This window comes from Anser anser (genome assembly GCF_964211835.1).
Source record: "Anser anser genome assembly, chromosome: 1".
In the NCBI taxonomy this organism is placed as follows: Eukaryota; Metazoa; Chordata; class Aves; order Anseriformes; family Anatidae; genus Anser; species Anser anser.
This window is the reverse complement of record NC_139720.1, coordinates 78,696,474-78,722,130: the sequence shown is the minus strand read 5'-3', so window position 1 is coordinate 78,722,130 and position 25,657 is coordinate 78,696,474. Positions and strand designations below refer to the sequence as shown.

The following is a 25,657-nucleotide window of genomic DNA, read 5'->3' as shown; positions in this document are numbered from 1 at the left end:
GCCAAATGTGAATAAACCACAGGTTTAGGTCAGTGATAGCCAGCAACACTTAGAGCACATGAGAATCTGACTGCAATTGTGCATACAATTACTGTGTTTTCTGTTAGTGAAATAGTCACAATCAGTGAGTTAGAAGGTGGAGGCCTTGCAAATTAAGAATTACTATATATATATAACACCTATTTAAAGCAAAGATGCATAGAGCTTGAGTCTCATAAAATGCTGGCTCAATGCTTTCCCTCAAGCCTGAAGATTGATTTATTTTCACATTAGCAGAACTTCCTTGTTCCATTCGTCCCTTCATATACACATATGCTCCAGTAACACTCAAGTTGTGCCCACAATGAACAAAAAACACAAAATTTTGTAGTTAGTGTATGCAGCAAAGACCTGTTTCCAGTGATAAGGACAGATCCATTATAGAGGAAAGCATTCTCTGAGTCAACCCTCCATCAATTCACTGTGGGCAATTGCTCAAGGTATCTCAAGCCCAAGTGAAATGCGTATCTTGGTGAAATCATTGTCTTTAGTTGTACAAACAAAATGGAAGAAGCAAAGTTTTACTAATACCTGTAACATCCTAGTTAACACCCATGCAGCTATCTAATATTGTGCCCCTAGCACTGGACACAGAGCCTAGAAGGCTCGTTCCATGTAGTGAACAAAGCCCTTATTGTGCACAAGTATAACTCTGTAGCAGCCCCAACATTTTTTTTCTCCTCTCCCAATTTCTCAGTAGTGATCCCCACTGACAGTCATGTTCCATCTACTTCCTGCCTCCCAGATACAAAAACTTAGTAAGTGACCATGACTATTTAATATGTAGAAGTGTCAAGAGTCAACTCCACGCAAGCCAAGTACTGGCTGCTCAAAGCACTTCACTTTCAGATTCATTGTTAATCCCAGAAAGAGGTATGCATCTTAACAGAAGTCAAAAGCGTTTAAGAACTCTTAAGTATTCCATAGAAAGTGTTTTCAAATCTGGGGAAGGCAAAAGCATCACAAAATATGCTAACAGTGCAGTTAGAAACAAACTTTATTGTTGCAGTTTGAAATTATTTACACAATATAAATCTCTTTGAAAGGTACATTACTTCATTTGATCAGTGGTAGAAGGCCTTATAATATAGCTTCAATAACATTTAGTTCAAAAGAAATACAGTTCACTCCAATGGATAAATGATGCATCTAAACTCCACAACATACAAGAAGGGTCATGGGGGCTTACAGGGAGGATGACAGTGCTGGAAGATGATAAAAGGTTACTTTTTAAATTCAACTTGTTTTATTCACAGCACATAAATGGATTCATGTTTAACAGAACACTGGAAAATATGCAGTGAAAAAAGACAAAGGAATATATCCCTAATATGCTATGGCCCTGTTTCTGCAACTATTTAAAGGGTTTTAGATAGCTGGATTAAGAGGTTTGAGACAGAACTAATGAATCTAGCTTTTAAGTCATATTAAAGATTGGATACATTCTCGGTGCTGAGACTATTTAAAGCACTTGTGTACAAAGCAGCATTACTGACTACCGCAGATTGTATTTGAGATACAACATGTTAGGAACAACATCTGTACCAAAAAAAAGGAAAGAAGTCTGTCACACTTGACACCTACCTTTTCTTCATAAATTAACAGTTACTTTCACCAAAAGTTAAGAAATCTTTTTACCAATTTACTCTGCATTTTATGGCATTTTATGTTACATTTTAATGTCTCTCTTCCATGGTCTTTCACCTTGTGTTTTGCACAGATCTATGCTATATAGAAAAAAATACTTAGAAAAATGCAGTTTTAATTCAACAACAGTAGACTAGTGCAATACCTGAATGTATTTCAACATTTATTTTTAAACTAAATTAGATTTCCAGTAACATGTGCTTTCTAACCATTTGCACAGCTTTTAATTCCCACTAGATTTTCCCTAGGTCCATGAGCATAAAAATCAAACATTTTTGGGAGTTGCGCAAATTAAAATTCCACACAATACGGAACCTGAGACAGGAGTTCAACAGTTTTTCAGATGCTACAGAAACAACTTGTGTAAGATCTTGTATCAGAAATTTGTTAACCTGGTAAAGTCTGACCACCTGTTCTAAGGTCAGACTTCAAGCCTATTCCAGTCAGTTTTTATCATCTATTTAAAAAGGATAATGATTATTAAAGAATCCCATACAGAAAACTACATATACTGTTAAATAAGTGAAAAAGCCCAACCCAAAACACACTTGAATGTTGTAAATTAATGAGCTGCATGCATATCTTAACATAGAGGTTATCTTTTACAATGTCTCTTCCCTCTCCTTCCCCTAAATTGACTGGTCTCTAGTCAAGGCAACAAACTGTACAGATCGCTTGGAAGAGTCACTATAAAAATTAAGCAATGCATTTTGCAATGTCTCACCACATCACTTAAAGCACCTCCATGCAAATGGCACATACAATTTGCACATTTTCCTTTCCAGCCCAGGGATCTAAAGGCCACAAAAAAGTTAGTTTCTTCTGACATGCCTATCTAGGTTTGCATGGTTTCTTACTGCCATGAGTTCCTTTAACTTATGTGGCTGGCTAACAAAAGTCCTGCTTTGCACAAGACCAAAGGTCATGGCTTTTTATCTTTCTTACCTAATGAAAACAATCAGCATGCAGCCTACAGTAATAAAAAAGGGGGGAGTCAGCTGCAACACTTCTCAGCACCAGCCTGACATTGCCTGTAGATTTGATCAAAAGCTTCCTGATCTGCTACAATAGTTACAACCTGGCAGGTGTGGAAGAGATAAGAGCCAGTAGCTAATTCCAGTAGTTGAGTAATCATCTAGCACACCTCAAAAGGCAATTAAGAACAAGAACATTAAAACATGTCAAGAATAGACAGCTACCTAAAATAAACAGATAGGATGTGGCCAGCCTCCACTATAAACTACAGGGAAAACTACCCCGAGCCAGAGATTATATTCCAGTTGGTTATAGAAAAGTTTTCTTTAATTAGAAAAGCAATCACCTTATTTTAAGACTCCTTTTGGCAGGAATTTCAAGAAAAGAACGTAAGCTGTTGCTAGCTAGCAAATGTTTTAAAAGAAATTTGAACTGTGAAACAAACTTTCCTGGTTTGTTCTTGTCCTTAAACCATGCAATAAGCATACCGAATATTTTACCACATCAAAAGCTGAAGCTCTAATTTCCATGTGAACTTTCTTTTTACTTATACTTACTGAGCCCATCCTACCTCTTGACTAATGCTTCCATGACAAACTCAATTCCAAGGACCCCAGTAACAGTAAGTGTCAACACTGATAAGCATGTGTACCTTACATCTGGTGCAGGTAGAGCTGACAATGTACAAACCATATCAAAATTGATTTGTCAGATGGACAATGAGATTTGCACACCGACATTTTCCAGCAGAATTACTAAATACAGCAGTGACAAAAACAGACTAACAGCTTGAAGGACACTATGTAGTTCAAAACTGACAGTGAAAGGCAACACTAACAAAATACAGTTGGGTATTCAAGGACAACTGTCTATTCGTCACTTCAAGATCAAAGGCCTCTTCAGCAAGGGACTTTACACAAAATAATTCTGATGGGAAGTCATATACTGATAAAGTAGAACAATTGTAGTCAAAAAGTAAATATCAATCATTAAGTATGGAAAGGAAGCTTTTATATTCACATTTCCCCCAACAAACTAGGGTTTGGGGGTTGTGGAGGGAGCGCAGTGCACACAGGAAGAATACCTCCTCAGGTAAGTTTCAAATAGTTTAAAGGGACTACCAATAGTTCTAGCATGGAGAAAAATGACTGGCAGAACTATTTGAGTGATCTGGGGGGTTCTTATAAGCATTTACAAGTTAGCAACTAATCCTATAAGTCTATATCCACCAAAAACATTTACGTTAGGAGACTTCTATCACAACTAACTCAATCGCTGACACCACAGGAGCGCACACTTAGGAGAACTTCAATTCAACATGCTTATGTTTAGAAGTCACCAGCATTCAAGAATGTATAAGAAATTTTTGGAATTTTAAGTAAACATTTTAACAGCCTTCTGTATACCATAGGTACTTAACATGTACCTCTGACACTGTTTGCCCTATTAGACTTCCTTTTTATCTTAGCACTGTATCAATTAATTTATTCCCAGAATCATTCCCAAGAGCAAGATGTTAAAAAGCTAACAGGGGAAAAAAAGACACTGGGTGCCCAAGGCTATACACAAACAAAAAAGTATTATGCTCTGTTACAGGTCATTTTAACAGAAGTCAGCACACAGAGTTAGATTTCTTCTTTACATCAAAATTTCTACAAAATAGGAGAGAATACAATGCAATTCACAAGTCCATAAAAGCGAGGTACAGTACAATTCACACTAATTTACAAATGGTTATTTACACTGTTGTATATACATGTACAGTCAGACCTGGTTAATACAAATTTGGTAATTCCTTTTTAAATGCAAATCAAGTGTAAATGAAGGAATTTAAAATTATATGAGAACAGATTAGTTATTCATAACTCTTCAATGACCTAAGAAATTAAGCACTGATTAGCCAGATCTGACTGCAGAAATGAGAAGAAAAAAATTCACACTATTCTGCTTTACAAAAGCAACCAGGCCACTATGGTCTATTAACTTGATGCTATTTATGCAAGAATGCCATTATTAATAACCCTCTTTATATTTACAATATAGGTCTAACTACAATAAGAATTATTGATTTTGGCATTCATGCCCTTAGCTTAACATAAAGGCAACAGAATATCTTCTTGGCAAGTCACAGTCAAAACTACTACAGGATGTTTCTAGAGCTCAGTCTTTTTATCTTTTTTTTTTTTGTCCTCCTTTAAACATCTTTAAGTTGCTATTAAGAGACTGAGAAAAACTAGAAGAACTAATTGAAACAAGTACACGTTCTCTAGTTTGGTGCTTTAGTACCTAACTTACATTCAGGATGTCCTGTATTCACAGTTTCAAGCTACCTTATAATTTGCAGTACTTTTGCAAACTACTGCTTCAAACTTAACGTGTCTGTAAATATTCCTTTGCAAGTGAGAATATCTGAGTGCTACTGGCTAAATCCAGTGTGGAACAAGAATCAAGGTAACTGGCATTTCATTTTCAGAAATAGTTTACAGTATTTTCTCAGAACTTTTATCAGGAATTGTTTTAATCTGTACTTGTCTTGAGAGAAAGCTAATGCAAAGCAGTATTTAAGTGTGTAAAATGAACTTCAACATGCAAAATGAAAGCCTCTATCAGTACTGCAAAGTTGACCACTAACCTGTGATAATCCTTGTGCTTCTTCAAAGTGGCTCAGAAAAAGCATGCAGTATTTACTATCTGCTTGAAAGTGCTTTCATGGGATTCAGTGGAACTTGACAGCTCCACAAGAATGAGATTGAGCTGCACTCATGAAGAGCTTTGGTTCTGCAGAAGCAAGTTTCCACTCCTACAGTTATTGCTACTTGAGCTATATAAACAAAATACTACTGAAAAAAGATACATTAACTCCAAGCTTAAACAGAGCTGGTACTTGAAAAGGGAATGTGGATTGCCAGCTGTTAGGAAAGTTAAGACAGGATCTGTCAAGTGGTGGATTTCCAAAGACCAAGTGAACGTCACAGCCTCCTTCACGTACTTTACAAACACAAAGCAACACCGTCAGAAATAAAGCCAGCAACTGAAGAATAGTAACCAAGTCCTAAAATCTTTATCAACCTTATTTCCAAAGACATCTTGCTGAACTTAAAGGGACTACACACCAAGACAGCGGGGTATTATTTGAAGTATGTCAATCATGCCTAGAGGGAGGAAGTACGGAACACAAGAGAGTCTTCAGTGCTTTTATGAGCTCTAGCAACATCCTCAATATCTGCTATAAATGAAAATACATGAATTTTAGCTATATGTTTCTATTTCACTACCAAGAAAGTTTGTCCAGTATAGTAGCTTCCAGCTAAAAAATGCTAACAGAAAGGTCTACCCAACTTCAAGTTACAAAAAAAATCCCAGTTATCCCATTTGTATTACAGTTTAAGGTTTTGACTGAAGGAAATAAAAAAAATGGAAACATTCAGAGATGAACATAAACAAGTTAAGAGGAAAAAAAACCCAAACCTTGCTTTTGTAAAATAACAGAATGCCATTCAAGATGGTCTTTCAAGGTGAAAATTTTTCATTCACATTAACTTTGTCCTGAATTAAAAATTTTGTAAAGCACTGTGTATGTGTATGTTATTTAAATGTGTATGCACATACACACAACAGTATGTCATAAAGCAATTTTGAATAAATATCTTTGCCAGAGTCTCTACAAAAGACCCCCCCCCATAATATTTACTCTTCAGGTAAGTTTGTGTTTGCATGTGTATATGTACACACACAGACTTTGTACATGTGGGCACTTAAGCAACCAAAGTGCAAAGTTTTTCCAGAGTTGAGCATATGCCTGCCCAACTCCAAACCGCTTTGTTGGGTTTTATTTTTGTTGTGGGTTTCTTTCCCCCCCCTACTTCAGATTTAAAGCCTCTTTTCCACTCAAATTTACACATGGTTTTCTTCAGTAAACATTTTCTTTTCTATTCACATTTTGTGATCCAGACCATTCTTGGTATAATAGCTATAAGGAGATGTGTGTGATGATCAAAGCCCCATTGTTCAAGTCATACTTTTTCATGTTATCCTTCAAACTGGAGACTTTGAAAAATAATTTGCTGCCACAGAAGAAAAACAGACATACAGAATTTTCAACTACAGGACCAAGCATTTAAGACTAGAATCCAAGGTTAGAAGGTGACAGCGCAGAAGGAAAAGACATCAACAATACACAAACTGTAAACCTAATGTCTTGCTCCCCAGTGCAACAGGATCTCTGTTCACTGATCTTCAGTTCAATAGTCCATTCCATTAGACACTGCTGAAGCACATCAGAGACCAGAATAGTGTTCAAATTTTGAATCAAGTTTCAAAAAGGAATACAGATTTCGGAATAGTGGTCTTCTGTTTAAAAAAATACACTTAACAAGCAGCTTTCCTACAGAAGTTAGAGATGGTACATTCCCATCTAACACTGATGGTACAGAGTCTCAATCTGATGGCCACGGAACTTTCACATTTCTACAGCTTAACACACAGAAAGGAAAGCCATTTTTTTTTTTTTTAATCATTTCAGCAAGCAGGTTGGTTCTTATACAGAAGATAAGTACCATAAGATGGAAAGCTAACTTTTTTTTTAAAAAAAAGATCATCCTAACCTTTTCCCCTAGTTACTACATACTAGTGACCAGTATCTCTGTCACATTTTGCCTGTATAGATCTAAAAGGTTAATATCCTCAACTGTGTAGATCCCTAATATAAGTTAATGCAACTCAATAAAATAAGCTGTTAAACAAATCCTTTGGAACAACTTCACTGTCTGCACCTAACTTGTACAAAAACTGATGAAAGCAGCAATGGAATCATGTTAAACTTATAATAAATAATTCACATACAACATGTTAAATTACGAAAAAGGATTAAACTGCCATTTCTACAACTTTTTATAGATTTAGCAAGTTTCTAATCCATTTTTATATCAACAGCAGTACGTATGTTCTTCATATTAAATTTAACATTGAAGGACTGTTTAGAGGCATTATTTATAAAGCAAGAACCACCAAGTGAGCATTACAGAACTTCAACAAATGTTTAGCTTTTTTTTTCCAGTATCCATTCTCAGAAAAGATTGAGGGGTTGTCTATCCACTTGGTAACTTTATTCCTCTTCTTTACTCAGGCAGAGTTAATGCCATGACTTCCAGCTTCATTTTGAAATACTGGTTAAAGCGAACAATTGCATACCTATTCAAATGGAGAAAGATCTGAAGTTAAGAACAGGCAATTTCTTACACAGAAACAGGCATGCTAGGGCTAATCAGAAGTGTACCTATTCCAGACCCATTTCCAATGCTAACCCATAGCAGCTGCCAAAGGAAGAAGTTAAGAATAGAGCACCCTTATTATGGTACTTTTATCACCACCCCTCCCAGTTTGCTTAAGTTTGCAAAACAGATGCTGGTTTGGGTGCAGAGGTGGTGTTTTCACGCTTAACAGCCTGTCCAACAATTGACAGCTACAACTCCAAGATTGATCTTGTTCATTGCAAGAATGCCATTCTGTTCAAAACTGCAACATTTTTGGGTTCTATCACCTGCGCTTTGTAATTGTATTTTTTGTGCCATCTAGTGGTTATTAACAAGTACTTCTACTTGGGACTAACTAACCACAAAGCCACAGAAAAGATTCACATTTGTCTCCTTTACAGTAGCACAACTAAGCATAGTAAGCTGTCCTAGTCGTTAACAGAAAAAAATTCTAAACTGAAGCAGTCTCTCATGCCAAGCAAAGTGATTAACTTTATCACTTTTCGCAGTCCCCAAAAGACTGAAATTCCTCTGCTCACTGTGAGCATTAAAAAAAAGTGCTAACGTCTACCTGAAACAGAACTATTAGTCAATTAGTCTGTCTCAGGAGATGGAACTTCAGATTCATTGGCATTATGTAGATTCTTTTAAAAAATTAGGGATTTCTATGATCAATACTTCATATAGTAAAAAGCTCTTCTGTACAAGAGCCCCATTTCTCATTTTTTGCAGTTAGAAATGTAGGTCTTCTGACAGTGTACCACACTGACCAACTCTGTTTCTGTGCTTTTGTCAATAAAAACTTAACGCTTAAAAACATTTACTCCTCTAGTTAAGTTCCTTGCTTTGTTATACTACGTATTTTAGCCCAAAGACATGTTGATCAGAGGGCTGAAGAAAGGCTGAGAGAACTGGGGATGTTCAGCCTAAGAAGAGACAGCTCCGAGGTGACTTCATCACAGATTGCCAATACTTAAAAGGGGGATTATAAAAAATACAGAGAACTTTTTGCTTAATCAGATAGTGGCAGGACAAGGGGGAATGGTATTAAAGTAAAAGAGGGAAGATTTAGATTAGATGAGGCCGGTGAGACACCGAAACAGGTTGCCCAGAGAAGTTGTGGATGCCCCATCCCTAGAGGTGTTCGAGATCAGGTTAAATGAGGCCCTGGGCAACCTGAGGCATCAGGGGATGGCACCCCTGCCTAGCACTAGATGATCTTTGAGGTCCCTTCCAACCTGAGCCATTCTATGATTAAGTTCAAGAACTTGGGGGGGGGGGGGGGGGGGGAGGACAGACAGCTTTTACTGCCTTGTTTTCTCTTCAAAAAGAGATAGTATGATCATATAGACCAGCTTTGTTGCTCACACCTCAGTTTCTGATAGCTGGGATACTGAAGCAGATAGTCCCACAAGTCCCTTCCAATTTCACTTATTCCATTACATACACAGCAAGTACACTTACCCTAAAAAATCAAAGTCAATGGTGGAATACTTGGCTTGAATTAGAGCCCACAATCCCCAAAAGAAGTGGGAAGCCTAAAGGAAAAAAGAGTAGGTAAATATTATTATTATATAAAAAAGTATAAAAGGTATTTAAGCACATTCTCCCATTGAGACACAATTATCCACAGAAGAACACCCCAAAAAACCCCAATCTTTTTGTTAACTTAATTGATCTCTCTTTACCAAGGAGACTGGTAAACAAGTATTATAAAGTTAGTTACTGGCAGGGTAAATCCATTGGCCTCCCAACTCTCCTCCATGTTTCTTTTCCAAGAAAATTGTTGCATTTGTGAGACAGGTCAACAGGTCATCTATTAAGTAAATTGTTGTGCAATTGTATACCTCATGTTTAAAAACAGAAATTGAACTACTTCTATTGTTGCTTATTAAACATCTTACAGTTACTATCCTACATTTACTCAATCTAACATATATAAAGAATTCCTTTTGAATCTGATTACCCCCTTAAGCCATTATAACTACAACTCACTTTCAGTACCAACTTGGACAAAGACATGATCTTAAACTCCTCAGTATTTACACAAATTTGTCATCTGCTCCAACCATACTTCCTTTACTACTTCAGATGCATGGTCTTGGAGACCTATGCTCAATTTCTGATTGAAAGTATGGATTACATGAATGGTAGATAATAGATGTGACTGCTAAAATATTTGTTCTAAAGTTCATCTGAAGTATACGTAGCAGACATGAGCTTGATAATGTCCTTGTGGGAGACATTTTTGGACCACCCAGGTTACAAGCGATATGCTTCATAATTCTGTTCAGTTAATAACTGACTACAATAATAACCTAAATTACTTCCTAGAGCTTGCTTGTAACACTTCACCATTAAGTGTAGAAGATGCATGCATGCCTGAAAACACCTTAAAACAACAATCATTATAGGTAAGCGTGAATCTTTCCTGTACCTCTAAGTTTTGATAACTTTGTCTGATAGTGAGCAGTTTGGAGCTTTATACCAGCAACTATTAATTTCAGTTTATATTTTCTCGTAACAAATCTTTTTTGTCATCTTACTGCTACAAAGAAAAGATCACCACAGACCCCCTGGAATCTCTTGCCAACTCAGGGACTCAGTTCAATTAACAGCCAAGAGCAATCCTTGCTAAAAATCTCATCTCCTTTTCTGAATACTCACTGCCTCTTTTGCTCTGTAGATTATTCCAAGCATTCTCAAACTTCCATAGAACAGATTAAGGAAGGTGTTATATATATATATATATATATATGTATATGTATATGTATATATATATGTGTGTGTGTATACACACACACCACAGTACTCACATTAAAAAATTAGCAATTACATTTCCCACAGAGTAGGTAAGCTTCTCTACAGCACTGAATATATTCAAGCACAAAGACTTATTTACCAGTGCAAACTGATTGACTTGAACGTATAGAACTTCAACTTCCTTTTCACTAACTTCTGTGCCAAATCCTTTATATCCTTTGTAGGCCTCAAGGTAAGATCTCAGCCATTGATCCTGTAATTCTCTGTTGGGATAAAGGCTGTAGTCTACTTCGTTTACTCCTAGAAAAAGAAAAAAAGTATTAGAATCTTAAGATATCTAAAAAGGAACATCAGAATCACATAACTGGACTACTCATCCCTCACCCTTGATCCCCTCCCCCCACCAGCACAAACACAGACTGATGCAGACAAACATCATTACTTTTACTTTGGCTTGATTTTATCAGTTACAAGTCAGCAAGAGTTTGTCACATGAAAACTGCAAAGCATTCAACGTAGTAGAAAGATTTATGCTGTGTTCTCAGCCACAAACATACTCTACGAGTGTTTTGAAATTCAACAAGTTTGGCTTTGAGAGAAGCCTCTGGAAAAAAAGTTTGCGCTGCAAAGCAAAACCCTACCATGCATGTCAGCCAGGGACTTACATGCAACATTATCTAAAGCCGAATCCAGATACATACACATTGTCAGCAATTAAGCTGACAAAAAAAGCTTTTGAGGCTAAAACTATTAGAAGTCTACCCCTCCCCTCCTACAGGGTGTTGGTAGAATGACAAATCTTATCTTCATAACTGCACTCTTTTGTCCTGTTCTTCTTCACAGCATGTGGCTCCAAATCTATCTATACTGGAGATGCTCAACCACATCCATACAGAGTCTACCAGGAGTTCTGAGACCCAGATCACAGTTGACTCTTACTACCAATTACCATAGGACATGGAAATATATTCTATCCACAAAGCAGGATTAAAAAAGTTGTGTTTAAAGAGACATTCTTAGCCATGCTTCCTCTTCCTTTGAGACACCTTCTTGGCCTCCTTTCTTAAAAAAAGTTCAGATTTGTACTGGACGGATAGAGAATATCAAAGGTGAAACAACTCTTCTTCCATGGCAAAAAAAGGTTTGTAGAGTCTTCTTAGCATAGTTAGCTCTTTGAAGATGTACTCAGACTCTTACAAGTCCCAGAAAAAATAAATTGAAAGTTTTCAAATATATTTTTTAAAGAACTTAACTTACTTCCCAGATACTTAAAATTATCGAGTATAGACTCTGAAATCTAAAAAGTTACCTGGACTTAAGATTTATTTTGAGAAACAATGACAAGTAAGTTAAGGCTCCCATTTTCACCATACTGCACTTTCCATCTATACTAAACATTACATAGGTTTTACCTGTTGCCCCATACTGTGAAATAACATAGCACATGCTCAAGGCTATTTCTCTTATGGAGTGAAGGGAACAGGCATTCACCGAAAGAAACTGAACTACTTAATGAAGGAATCTATCTGCAACTTACTGCTAAAACCTGGTTTTTTATTCTATCACATAATAAGCACATAAGCCTTTACCACTCAAGTTTAGCATGACTCAAGGGCAAGTACTTAAACACACAAGATCAGCAAGACACCATAGAAGTCTGCTATTTGGAACTGCGGAATCACACAGTATATTCTACACTTGGCAATATATACACACACATGCAAACACGTGTATGCTGTAGAAGATATATCTGCAGTATTTCATTATAGTGTGCTGAGTCTCTGCTGGGTGATTTCACAGAATGACAGTTAACTGCAAAGACTTAAGACATTATGTTCCATTTCTGGGCTAGCAGAGCTGTAAAGAAAGGGTATAACTGGCTTGCAAATAGAGACCAATAGACATATTTTGATACCATCATCTTAACAGATATACAAGTATCTACAGAGAAAAGAGAAAAACAGAACATGCTACAAGAATGAGAAATCAGTGTTTTTTTTTTCCAGTCAAGTTTACCTTTACCTCAGAAATCCAGTTTTTACCTGCAAATTCATTGAAGTGATTGCCAATGTCATAAGCCAGGTAGTTGTATCCAGAGTACTCATAGTCTATGAACTGCACATCACCTATGTGAGACAACAGCAGCAACATCAGAATCCACATTTAACGAATTCATGGCCCTAATCCTTTGGTGTCCTTTGAAGTTTTAATGGAAAAAAGCCCACAAAAAACCCTCACACACCCATCTTATTTGTACCCAGTTGTGTGCACTCAGACTTCACAGGGTAAGGCTGTGATTTTTGTGGTATAAGACTTCTTTGAATATTGATTCTAGAAAGCTCTTCAATAATTACCTAGAGCTTACAGTTCTCTACTTTTAGTCTGAATAGCAGAATTTTAATTTTAACTTCTACCACACGAGGGCATCCATTACCTTCAAAATAAAATATATGGTAGAAAATCCTTTGTTTAAGCTTTGAGGAAACTGCAGACCAATTTTTCCCTATTTACTCTCAGAGAAGTATGCAACAACCATGGTAGACTAACACACGTTGCAACATGTTCGTGTTTTCTTTTCGTACGTTAATATTTCTCCTTTGACCAGCTGCACTTACAAAAAAAGGACTATTTTCAAATTGTTGCATTTTTTAAACTGGCTTAAACTAGCCTCAAGACATTAAGAGACCACTCTTCAAAACAGTGAAACTATGTAGTGTTATATAGACAAGGACTGATGATAAGGGATAAGGTGGCAATAGTCCCAACTGTTTCCAACTTACTTGCTAACTTTTATACTATACAGTGTTTTTACCTATAGGGAAGCTGGGAAAAGTGCTTCACTCAAGATGGTACAGCACTGAACCTGCTCAAGAATGTTTACACCACAGCAAGCAGTCAAGATATCAATAAGCTGGAATAATTAGGTAAAACTACAGCTCTTGTATTTTAAGGGAGAAACAGAAATCAGAAAAAACAGCAGAAATGGAAGCAATGAGTTAACTTAAGTTCTGTTCACAGAAGCTTAAGATGTACAAGCTACTGTGCTGAAATAGGTAACTTTCACAGTTGCACTCTTTTCCCTTTCTACGGCCACTCTTTCAAAGACTAGCTGCATGTTTACTCAATAAAATATACTACTATTACAATGAACAATCCTGTTAGCCTGACTTAGAATACACTTATAGATACTAATACTAACTACCAGATCTCTAGATAAAAAAGCAGATTAAGAATATTACTCTTATGTATTTCCTAGGCTAAGGATTTTAAGTGTCTAATATACTGCCTCCTTAGGATTTATGAATATTGCACATATCAATACAATAGCTTTGCCAGATGTATGTCCCAAGCAAGATAACAGAATAACTGTTAGAAGTGTTCCTTGTATCTATGCAGTTCATCATTACCATGTTTGAAACACATTAACATTTTCCAAATGCATCCATCTTCTTGTCTAAGTACTTGTAATCGAAGTTAAACCCCACAACACAATCACTGAGTCACAATCCTCCAAGTTAGGTTTACCTTGCTTCCACAGAAAAAGAGGATTGCTTACCAAGGCTATGAGGTTAAACCTTTTAGGCTCTGACAAACCAACATGAGAATGCAAAGTGGCAAGCTCCTCCCAGGAAAATCTTGTTGGCAATGGAAAATTGAAGGGTCTGAAGGGACAAGAAGTTTTACAGCAGCTGCAGCCAAGATCTTATGAAACTGTCACAGATCAATTTCTGCCACTGCCTGACTGGCAGACTCATACATTTGTGCTTCTCATTGGTTCTTTAGTACTTCTTTTAAAACAAACATCTGTAAGTTACAAGCCAGTCAAAATGCACAGCCCAACCCTGGTTAATATTCTGCTACACAACTGACCTCCTGACACCCCCCACCCTACCATTATTAAATGTTGATTGTATTCTGAGTTTCCCTCCCCCCCCATATATGATACAAACACTGCAGGTAAAAGTCGGCTTGCAGAACAAAGTGATATACTTTAAATTTCTTTAATGTACAAATTTCATCTTGAACATACCTGTACGTGCCACTATGGTTTTTTAATTCAGCTAACATTTAAATCTTACTTCCAGTTATAAATAACAGTATTACAAAGTAAGAATTGAATCTAACTAGATACGGATGAGGCTGTTACCACGCACTCTCCCTTGGGGAAGTACACGTGAACAAGTGATGTGAAACCTTTGGTCAGTGCATTTAAGTAGCATAGAGAATACCACCACAAGGCAGCAACAACAGCATATGTAACCTGAAGCAGACGAAGAAAATTTGGCACACCCATATTTGGTAAGATGAAACTTCGAAGTGAAAATGTCTCTTTCAGACTCATGCTACTATGGAACTCAACCTTAAATTTGATATTGGCATAAAATACTTAAGGGTGCAACTTTCTTCTATAAAGAAAGCAAAAGCTTAAAGTTCATATGCATTATGCATTTATGAAGTGACACATCTCAGCTACCTTCATCAGCTACCTTCTCAGCTTTCAGAAGAAGCAGAACCACCTTTATATTTACCTTTACATTTATTGTTTAAATATCCACAGCATCAGAAGCTACTTTTAAGATTTACTGCAGCTTATACCACAAAGCCACTGCTAGAAATACATGGGTTACACTAGCAGTTGATCAGTTAGCATTTGTTCGGCGGTTTTAAATAAACACAAAGTTTTTACATCCCACTGTTACTACTGGGAGCAAGGAGACCAACAACAGGATGGTCTAAGTGCACTTGGATTTTATTGAAGTGAGCCATTATTTAAAAGTAAGCTCTATCATCTCTCTGGAGCAGCTACTGTTATCAACAGGAATAAAGATGTCAAGAAATGTGCATTTCAAATCGAGACATTCCTTTCATCAAGGGAGCTAGTACTATAGGCAACAATCTAATCTATGAACACCACATAAAGTTCCAAAATGGAAATCGTGTTGTATACACCAGAAATAAATTCCTTTTAAATAGATCAAGAAGTAGTCAAGAGGGCATCTGTTAGATCTCCTCAGGGAACAGAAAGGTAGAAGGGGTGATGATATTTCTCTATAGCTGCCCTTCACTTTCAATGGTTTGGTAAGGTAAACACTCAACAAGCAAGCCCTAGCAATAGTTACCACAGCAGAATGATGTATCCTATCCTGCTCATCAGGTGAGCCACAGAGGCCCTACAAGACAGCTTCAGTAAAGACATTATCTATACCCACCAATTTTAGCTATAAATACCCAAAATACCTTTGCAAAATTAAAACAGGTTTTTAGAGCAAAACCAGAAGCCTTAAACATACCTCAGTCTTCAGAAGCACTGAGCACCCACAGACTCCTACCAAAGATCATAGAAAACATTGGGTAGGCAGAGGGAATAAACAGAACAAAACCAGCCATCTACCTACACACTTAACTTCCTGGCAGATGAATTTAATACATTCAAAAAAAACACAGATATAGACAAAAGGATATTAATACTTGATCTTTTTAAACAGCAAGTATTTGAATACTCTTAAAAGATCATGTATTTTGGAAATTCCCAACTCATGTTAAAAAAGAAAACTTGAACAGGATAAGAACAGGTCTATAAATAAGCAGTACCAAGCCAAAATATGCTTGGTGCTATCTTGATGTCCAAATTGTAATTAAGAGCAACATGAAGCACTGAGTTACATCCTTCAAAGAAGAGTTCACACTGATGATTATTATGTTACGTAAAATGACACTTGTTAATTTTCATATCCTGAGTGACTAAAAACGGACATTAGCAAAGCAGCAAGAGGCAAAGTTCTCTCAGCCACAGCATGAACAAATTCAAATCAGATGACTGACACTTCATTAAACGAAGCTAGCACTCAACATGCTATTCCAGTCTCATAAAGTGTGGGGACATGAGATTGATTCTTCTTGAAAGCAGTATATGACAGCTATGATTTTTCTTTCAAGTCTGAAAATTTAACATTAATTTAATCCAGAGGACAAGTCTAAAGCAAAGTATTGGGATAAGCTACAATTGTTCTACGTGCACTGGACAGAAGTCTTAGTATCTGCTGATAGTCTGTAGCTTAAACAAAAACATGCTGAGTAGATGCATCTTAAGCATTCACAAACATAACAAATACAGTATCATTAAAATCCATAACTAAATTGTTTTGTGCCAGCTTCTGAAAAGCTAAATCAACATTACCAGCTCTGCTCACTCCTTAATAGGGAGAAAAAAAAAAGGTAAGTAGTTAATCTAGATGAATGATTCTCTCCCCTCAGTTCCAGTTTAGGATCAGCCAAGATCTTTTTGATACACAAGAGCTTTTCTAGATAACTGAGTAAATTTCACAAAAATCTCAGCATCATCAGTACTTGTTAGCTACCTTCATACAGTAGCTTCATCATTCCTAATGAGTCTATTTTGTGCTCTTACAAAGTTATCTGTATATCAATACAAGCTTTTGCTGTACTGAACAGAATTCCAGCAATACACATGGAGTTAACGTTGCAATTCCACTTCTAAAATCATATTCCTCATTTTCAGATTTTTCTAATAGACAGATTACAGTTTTTGCTCTGTAAAAAGTACATAATTAGAAACAATCTTTCAGAACAGAGATACAAATATTCTACAGCTTGCATTGAGGTTTGGTTATTATAAAATAGTACCAGTTGTATCCAGATTACAAAAGTCTTACAACACAGTACATGTGCAACATTCAAACAAGTTGAACAATCAACCTACCTATTTCACATTTCAAGTCTTTCTTCCCCCCCAAGTTGTTTATAGGTAGCTTGAAGCCAAAGTGCTTTACATGCTCCCCCCTCCTTCCCACCCTCTCCCCAAACACTAAACACTCACACACTGGTTATTGTAGGATTGCTCATAAGTGATGCACTGCTGGCATTGTTTTTTCCTCCATTCTGTTTACAAAAAGAAAAGCATACAGCATTTGTTTTAAAAGTAGGAACTTCAAGCCTATTGACCGTGACAACGAGCCTTTTAAAGGAATTCCTGTTTTATTTTACATTGAATCATGGTTCTACTATGAAAAGTGACTAAAAGTTACTTTTTACATTAATAGGTAATTGGGGAATACTAAAACTCAAGGTAATTTCAGCATTGAAAATACCCACATAATAACAACATTTCTTTTTGGTACTGTAATACCACAGTTCCAATGTGTGCGAGACCACAAGCCAATTTTTTGATTCCTAGTTACTTTTTTCACACACTTTTGGCTAAAATACCTACAATCATATCACTAAACTGTAGTAAAGATATAAGGCTTCTGAAAGGAAGAGGTCATCCTCATTAAAAGAGTCTTAAATATCTAACCTGATGAATTTGTTGCACTTCGCTGAGCTCAGATATTTGAAAAGCAAGGCAAGTTGTGCAAAGGTAAATATTTTTACTGCGCTATGGCCATTTTAGCATCTTAAGTTTCCCTTTTCTTCATTTTAGCATCTTAATATCCAGTTTAATTGATTCATTTAGTAACCGAACCTCAAACCACTAAAAATCAAGTAATAAAAGAAAGTGTGGGTTTATACAGAAGCCTTGCAGATTCTAGTTGAGTCATTCTTTAATAAAATTATTTGGAGTTATTTTATAATAAAAACAAAAGTAATTCATCTTCGCCAAGATGTGTATTGCCTACAGCTGTTTAAATAAAGTATGTAATTAAAGAAAGAAATCTTTAAGATGCCTATGTACCTCATAAAACATAAACTGAGCAACTGAATGTGGTGCTAAGTATCACTAAAATACATAATCACAAAGCTGTCTTCCCTCGCAGCAACACGATCACAAATCAGAACACCACACAAATTACAGGAGATGTCTTTAGGTTATTTTCTATGCTCATATGATGCCCCCCCTCCTCTGCCCCAAAACAAAGCTTTATGTGATTCAAATAGAATTACCATAAACAATTCCATACTTTGAAATGTAGTCATACAGGCAGGCTGTGGATTAACAAAATTAGTTAAAGCAAGGAACAATATTGTTCTCTGTACAGTAACATATAGATGAGAATCAGCTAATTAAACAACGTAGTAGTTACACAGATATCACTACCATTACCTTGACTGCTAAAAGCTCAAGCTGAGTTCAGTTGTTACCATCACTAAAAGGAACGGACGCCACTGATGTAGGAAATACAACTACAGAATAAACAAACTAAGCTACTACTTACTGCTTAGTTCAATACATACCTCGTTTCTTGTTGTAAATAATATTCTTACACAACAGGTCATTGTGACAGAGTACCACTGGTGATCCTAAATTTGACAGTCTTTCCTTCATCCAGGCCATCTCTTCCTGAAGAACTTGAGGACTTGGAATTTCACTTAAAAACCTTTTCAGGTGTAAGAAGTTTGAGAGTTAATTTTTAGTAGTGTGTTCCATACCAAGCATCTGTAATGAAATAACTTAATTATTTTCCTCTACACTCTAATTTCAAATAATTCAACAGATGTTCTCTCAAAATTAGGGTACTATTTCCCCTGGCACCACTGCAGTCAAATTATGACAGTTATTCTGCTCAGTCCTCCCCAAAAGCAACTCTATAAAGGTTATCTGTGTGGTAAACATAATGGCAGACCAGCAGTTAGGTACAGAACTTGAACACAATCCTGAACATTTTTATAGGAGTATAGATTAAAAGGTTTATAGCATTAATTTCATTCACTTGTTGCTCACATTACATTACTTCCTTCAAGTACAATATGCAGTAAGTATAGATGAAGTAAGATTCATCTTTTTTTTTCCTTTAGACACAGTAAGTATACTTTGAAGCAGTCATTTTTTCTTTTAGATTCTCAATTATTCTTTTTCCAGTTTTCTTTACAATTTTGTTGTAGGAAAAAAAACTTTGCTAGAGTATTCTTTAATTACAACACAGCAAGAGATGCAGCTGACATCAGTGACTTCAAAGAAATTCTATAAAGAATGTTTAAGCTGGAATCTGTTTACCAGCTAATAGGAAGTTTGATGATATTGTACAGACACTTCCAAATTATAGTTCTGAAGATTGATCTCCCCTCCCTGAGAAACATGGCCTTCAATTCCAGCTTTAAATTACAGCACAAATTTTACTTAGGCTAGGTTTTCTCCCAGCTTGTTATTTTCATCCCAATTTTTCCAGTGACTGACTCTAGAATCTTCTGGATTCTTATTTTGTTAAGCTCCTAGGAAAAACAGCCTGATTTCCAAGTCAAGAGTTCTACTGGGATACTAAAAAAAACACCCCAAAACCCAGGAGAAACTGCTGTTCATACTCCATGACAACACAAGTCTAGAATGACTGTGCAGCAGATGCCTTTTTCTTTTTACTTTTTACTTTTCTGGAAACCCTTTTTCAACTTATCCCATCATCTAAAGCAGCCTTTTGTTAGCTTTACTTTTATGACACTCAGTTTTAGACAAGTCCTTAAACCATACAAATGTAGGAGATAGCTAAGAAAGGCAGGTTAGAATGAGCAAGAACAGTACTACAACCCCAGTAAAGAAAACACCATGTTTTCTGCACTCATTCTAGAACATGTGCCTTTGTGAGATTGATGGCTCTTTTAAAGCTGTTGAGATCCAACTACCTGAAGAAATACTTTCCTTAACCTTGATTCAATACTTTACTTAATCTTCATTCTTTAAATAAACAACTACTGTGATTATGTATAAAGTGTTCAATCGTAACAAGAAATATATGAATACACAGAATATATCAAAAAAATTAGAAAACTATCCTGATCATATTTGACACATATATAGCTACATTGGTATGCAAGAGTATGACAAAATGTAAGATCTTGTATACTTCCTAGATTGGATGGCAACCCAAACTATTTTTAAATATTCTTCCAACCATCATTCTAAAAGAATGGGAAGTCAGGAAAGCACATAATCAAATAACTACCTTTTATTTACTTCTTCATCCGCAAATTCTGTGGGTATAAGAGAGAAGTATTTTCCCATCTTCAACCAGAGGTTTGATTTAGGGATCCAACCATTGTGCGCATGGATAGTATGGATTTTAGCAAGCTGTTTGGCAATGAGTCTTAAAAGAAAAAAAATGTAATGTTATATTTGCAATAGATTAGACAGCCTTTATCATATCTTTCCTAGCAAAAATAGATTTAACAGAAACATCATAGGACATCCAGCAAAAGAATCAAAAGAGCATAAATAAGAGCAGCACAGCTATAAGGTAGCATCTTTCAAGAGCCAAAAGGCCTTTAACAGCACTAAGGGTAGGGGGGAGCACTAGTGGGGAGAGTAATTGGAGTTCAGCTACAGCATGCATTATAGATCTCTATTTTCAGTCTTCAACTTGCTTATCTTTAGAAGAGTTGACTTAAATTAGCTACAGTTTTTAGGCAACAGATACATTTCAGCAAACACATGAAAGTCTACGATCTTAAAAACATCAGCATCTTCTGTTCACTGCTAATAGTATGAAAATTATGTCTCAGTGAAAGATACTGAGCCTATTCACAAATGAAGACGACCAGAAACAGGGCTAGGATGACTTGATTTAATGAAGCCCAGCCCCATAAAGCTGCACCACATCAGATAACTTGCCTAGCAGAAGCGTTGAAGTGTTAAACACTCACAATAAGCAGAACTCTTAACAAGTGTATCTAGTCTTCCATGGGAGCAACAAGGATCACTTGTTCAAAACTGAAATATGACAGTTTAACTAAGACATCAGAAAGCAAGCAGTCACAACAGTGAGCATCAGTTTTGTGCAAGTTTATAAAAATATTTATTTTTTGTCTGCTCATAAGCCAAGTCTGAAATCCTTTGGGCCTGACAGAACATCATATATGTATCACAAAATTTAGAGAAATAAATTTAAAAGTTTACCTGAAAATATCAGGATTGCACACATGCTCTGGATCCAGTGCTTCTCCCTGCATGAACTCATAGCACAGGCCATTATTGAAAGTACAGTATAGTTGAGGTGCACAGCCATGGGCCTGCAACACGCGGAAACTCTTCACTTCCTCATCTCGATCAACTAAGAGCTCAGTCTTATTTCCATAGATTCTAACTAGAACCACATCATCTGTTGTGTCACCCACGTAGCAGCCAATTAGTTTATTGGTGATTCCATCAGTGAACAGCTGAAAAGTAAAAACAATCTGTAAGTGACTTAGATCTGTATTTCCAGGGTGCAAGAGAAGAATACAGGGTTATTCTTTGGCTCAGAAGACAATCTTCACTAGACTAAACATTAAAAAAGAAATCTACAGAGATTTTTCCATTTAACACATCAAGAGAAAAATGTGAAAACATGCCACAGTGAACTACTGAAACCCTATATGTAAAAGGCAGTAACTGAAAGCTCAATATTATAAAACAAATTCTCACATAACCATGCTGAAAACTGATGGCTGAAATCAAAGCCCAAACAAGGTGGCCATCCTAAAATCGCAATGAAAAATGATCATGAACACAGGGCAGCACAGAAACTGTTCTGATGCACTTCAGAATTTCGTTATTTGCTGATCAGTGGACAAACACTAGAAAGATATTCTTGGAGTCCTAAGCTACTCCTTTAAAAGAAAGCAACGGTGAACTGCTTCTGACCTGAGTTTTATCTTCCCACTAGTCTTGAGGTTTTGCTGCTTGAGAACAATTTGCAGAGTCACTTTGGCTACTGCACAAATTTGATGGAGTACTTCAAATTCAAGACCCCAGTCTTCAACATCAGGTACCACTCCAAACTTAAAGAGCTTCTGACAAGACTCACTCTTCCATTGTTCTACTTCATAACTAGTACATGCCACTCAAAAGACAAACAAGCATTTTAAGACTTTATTAAGATACATACAACAGCAGTTTTAAAGCCCTGCAATTTACTTTTGCTTCAGTGACCAGTGTAGTCACCAATGTCTGAAAATACAGAAGGTGAAGCAAGTAACTTTCCACAAAAAGAAGAGCATTCATCATTTGAGCATTTTATTTACATCTAATGGCAACTTACTCATTGCCGTTCAGACAACAGTGGGGGTATGATTGCTAGAAGTTCTTAGCTATGGGGGAGAAACCAATTCCACCACTAACTGCTGCTTCTCCTTTCATGGGACTAAACTAGCAATTACAAGGTCCTGCAGATGCTACCAGATTAGCAGGCTAAATCCTGAGTTACTAGGCCATGTATACATAGTTGGAGTCAAGCATTTGAAAGCAAACCAAGAGTATCACAGCAGTTCTCTATCTTCTCCTACAATCTGGGACAGTTTTACAGCTCAGAAAATAGGTGCTCAGTGCTGTAAAACTTTGTGCCCAGTCAACCCAGAGTGAACACTTATAAACTTGCCAGATGAGCATTACCCATCCTAACTCAGCTTCTAGTAAGTGTCTCAAGGGCAATAGATGAACATTTTCAGGTGACGAGCACACTTTCAGACAGCCAACATCACACACGAGAACACCAACGTTTTTCTGAGTACTTAACAGACTCCTGGTGTTGTAAACGCAAGTAAAAAAAATTACAGTTACGGCACTCACAACCATAAATTACATTCATGTGTATTTGTGTTTTAATTCACGCCTTTTCCTCACACTGTTGCATACCCAAGCACTAATTAAAACTAAATTATAAAAGAATCAACCATTACACAAAGCATCCTTTCATGACCTTCCACTAAAATAAGCAACCAACAGAAGGCAACTTCAAGTTGGTTCACATATGCATTTAGATATGCACAGTTTTCCCTTTGGTGGGCATCTTTTAACTAACTTACCACCTTTCTTTTGGAGGCACTTTTATCATCAATTCTCATTCAGTAAACTTCTGGCACATGAGGCAAGTGGAGACACAGCCTGATCACCTGCATTTGAACATTTTCCAGCCATGCAGGTACTGGAAGCTGCGAGCACTTTTGCTTAAGGCAACCCACAAACACTGGGGAAATTTTCTTTCACAACTGACCTAAGTAAGACTCAGAACAAAACTAATGACCAAGGAATAGGCCTGCTGCATTTCAGACCTTATAGAAAAGCTTAACATTAAAAAAATACTTTTTCCCCCCTTTTAAATTACACATGTCAACAACAGGCAACTTCTCTACATGCATCACTGTCCCTGAAAACCTTGGAGGAGGTGTGTGTTTGTTTTTTTGAAAACAAAACAAGTCACAAACTGACTTTTTTCTTTCCCCCTCTAAGGTTAAGTCAGTCTAGTTTTGAAATGTCAAGTAGTACCACTCAAACACAAGTTAGTTTATTTTTCAAGTCTCATGGATTTGGAGAAATCAAGCATAACCAAGAGTTTTTTAAACCCTGAAGACAAACACACACACACTCCGAAATTGAGTTTCCCTGTTTAGAAAGGGAAGAATTCACAGAGAAAGATGTGTTTTAACTATCGCATCTTGCTTTACTCAGATCTTTTATGTGATTAAGCAGACAAACTCAAAAAAAGCAGAAAAAATGGTAGAGGATACAGAAAGTATTCTGCATAAAAAGTTATGGACAGTCATTCTCGCACAAATAGGTTCAGCAAGTCATGCCATAAAGCCAAATTAGCCTATTTACATGATTCACCCAGAATTAGGACTTTATAATTTACAGACACTTTCATTACTAGCTATTAATAATCCAAAATAGGAGACAAGTAATGAACTCTTTGCCTTAAACAGTCCTCAAAACACCTAAAATAACGTTACACTGTTAGCACAACTTAAAAACTGTACAGTTTAGCATATCTACTGGTTTCCACGGTAAAGATACATTTATACTCTTAACACTACTATATTTTTTTGTTTGACACTCACACGGATATTACAAGTTTTCTCTAAGATAAGGATGACATGCCTGAGCAATGTTATCTAATTTGACCAAGCAGAGTATTTCTTCATTTCAAGTGTGGCTTGTAAATCGTAAGTGACACCTCTGTAAGGACATCATCTGTCCCCCACCCCGGTAAGTGTATAGTCACAGAAGGGACCTCCTGTGATCAATGTGGAATTACTGATTCTCATGCTTTTCAGTATACAAACAGAATAAACTCAAAAAGGTGAAAGAGTCCACCACCAGAGTTATCTGCTCCTGAAACATGTCGGAAGGATACGCTTTTATGTTCTTAGCAGTTCTCAGAAAGAAATAACTTGCTTATGACATCCACATATACAACAGTTGTGCTACATTAAGGTTTAGGGTGAAAACTTTTAGTCTAAAAGCACTGATGTTTTCAAGATATGAGCACCTGGCACACAGGTAGCTCCTGATTCATTCCATTATGTACCTCGAAACACAATCTCTTCACAACCATATGCTGGCTGAAAGTTCCTATGAAATCAAGTCAGCTTCAAATCACTGGAACTTCTGCTACCCCTTCCTATGTCTATAAAAATAACTGTCTGATCAAGTTTGCCCTTCTCTCTGTGCAGGATGGCACTATGGACAACAAGAGCAGGTTCTAAGGTCCTGAGAAACAGTAACAGCACAAATAACAGAGACCTAAATAGTACTGATGCAAAGAACAGTAAGAACTTGAGGTTTGCTTCTGATGGTCAAACTGAAACTTCTGGCCACCTCACAGCTTTTGTCACACTGCATAGGTCTATTATCCCCTCAAAATAAGCCTCATTAGCATTAATAAAAAACAACTCCACAACAAGGAAATTGGACTCCCTTGACTTATAATTTAGGAACTAGAGTTCTTATTAGCATCTATTTGTAACATGCTGCTATAGGTAATCATTTACACCCAGGAACATTTTATTGATTCTTAAGAAGGCAGAAGAGTTTGCTTACTTTTCTAATAACATAGCAGACAATTTCCATACTCCAGCACGAAAAAACATTTAATGTTGTCTACGAATAAAAGAATGTAATACTTTATTCAGTACATGATTAATGCAACATTTAAACAATCTGCTTGGAAGGTCTTCCCTGAAACAAACTGAGATGCAGCAGAGCAAAACATCAGTTCTGTAACAAAAGCATGATCAGAACAGACCCCTATTATAGAGGTAAGGAAAAAAAAGAGTCA

At 36.5% G+C, this 25,657-nt stretch overlaps 1 protein-coding gene across 1 annotated transcript in view; it reads right to left on the bottom strand.

Annotated features, from left to right (window-relative positions):
- Window positions 1–1,018: 1,018 nt before the first annotated feature.
- ETNK1 (ethanolamine kinase 1) overlaps window positions 1,019–25,657 on the bottom strand; it is a 31,416-nt gene continuing 6,777 nt past the window's right edge. Inside the window, exons 2-8 of the mRNA XM_083829795.1 lie at window positions 21,520–21,779; window positions 20,570–20,710; window positions 18,870–19,012; window positions 12,719–12,802; window positions 10,816–10,976; window positions 9,378–9,451; window positions 1,019–7,851 (exon numbers count right to left, since the gene is read on the bottom strand). Coding sequence (XP_083685921.1) covers window positions 7,779–7,851; window positions 9,378–9,451; window positions 10,816–10,976; window positions 12,719–12,802; window positions 18,870–19,012; window positions 20,570–20,710; window positions 21,520–21,779 — 936 coding nt within the window. The 3' untranslated portion in view covers window positions 1,019–7,778. The remainder of the gene's footprint in view (window positions 7,852–9,377; window positions 9,452–10,815; window positions 10,977–12,718; window positions 12,803–18,869; window positions 19,013–20,569; window positions 20,711–21,519; window positions 21,780–25,657) is intronic.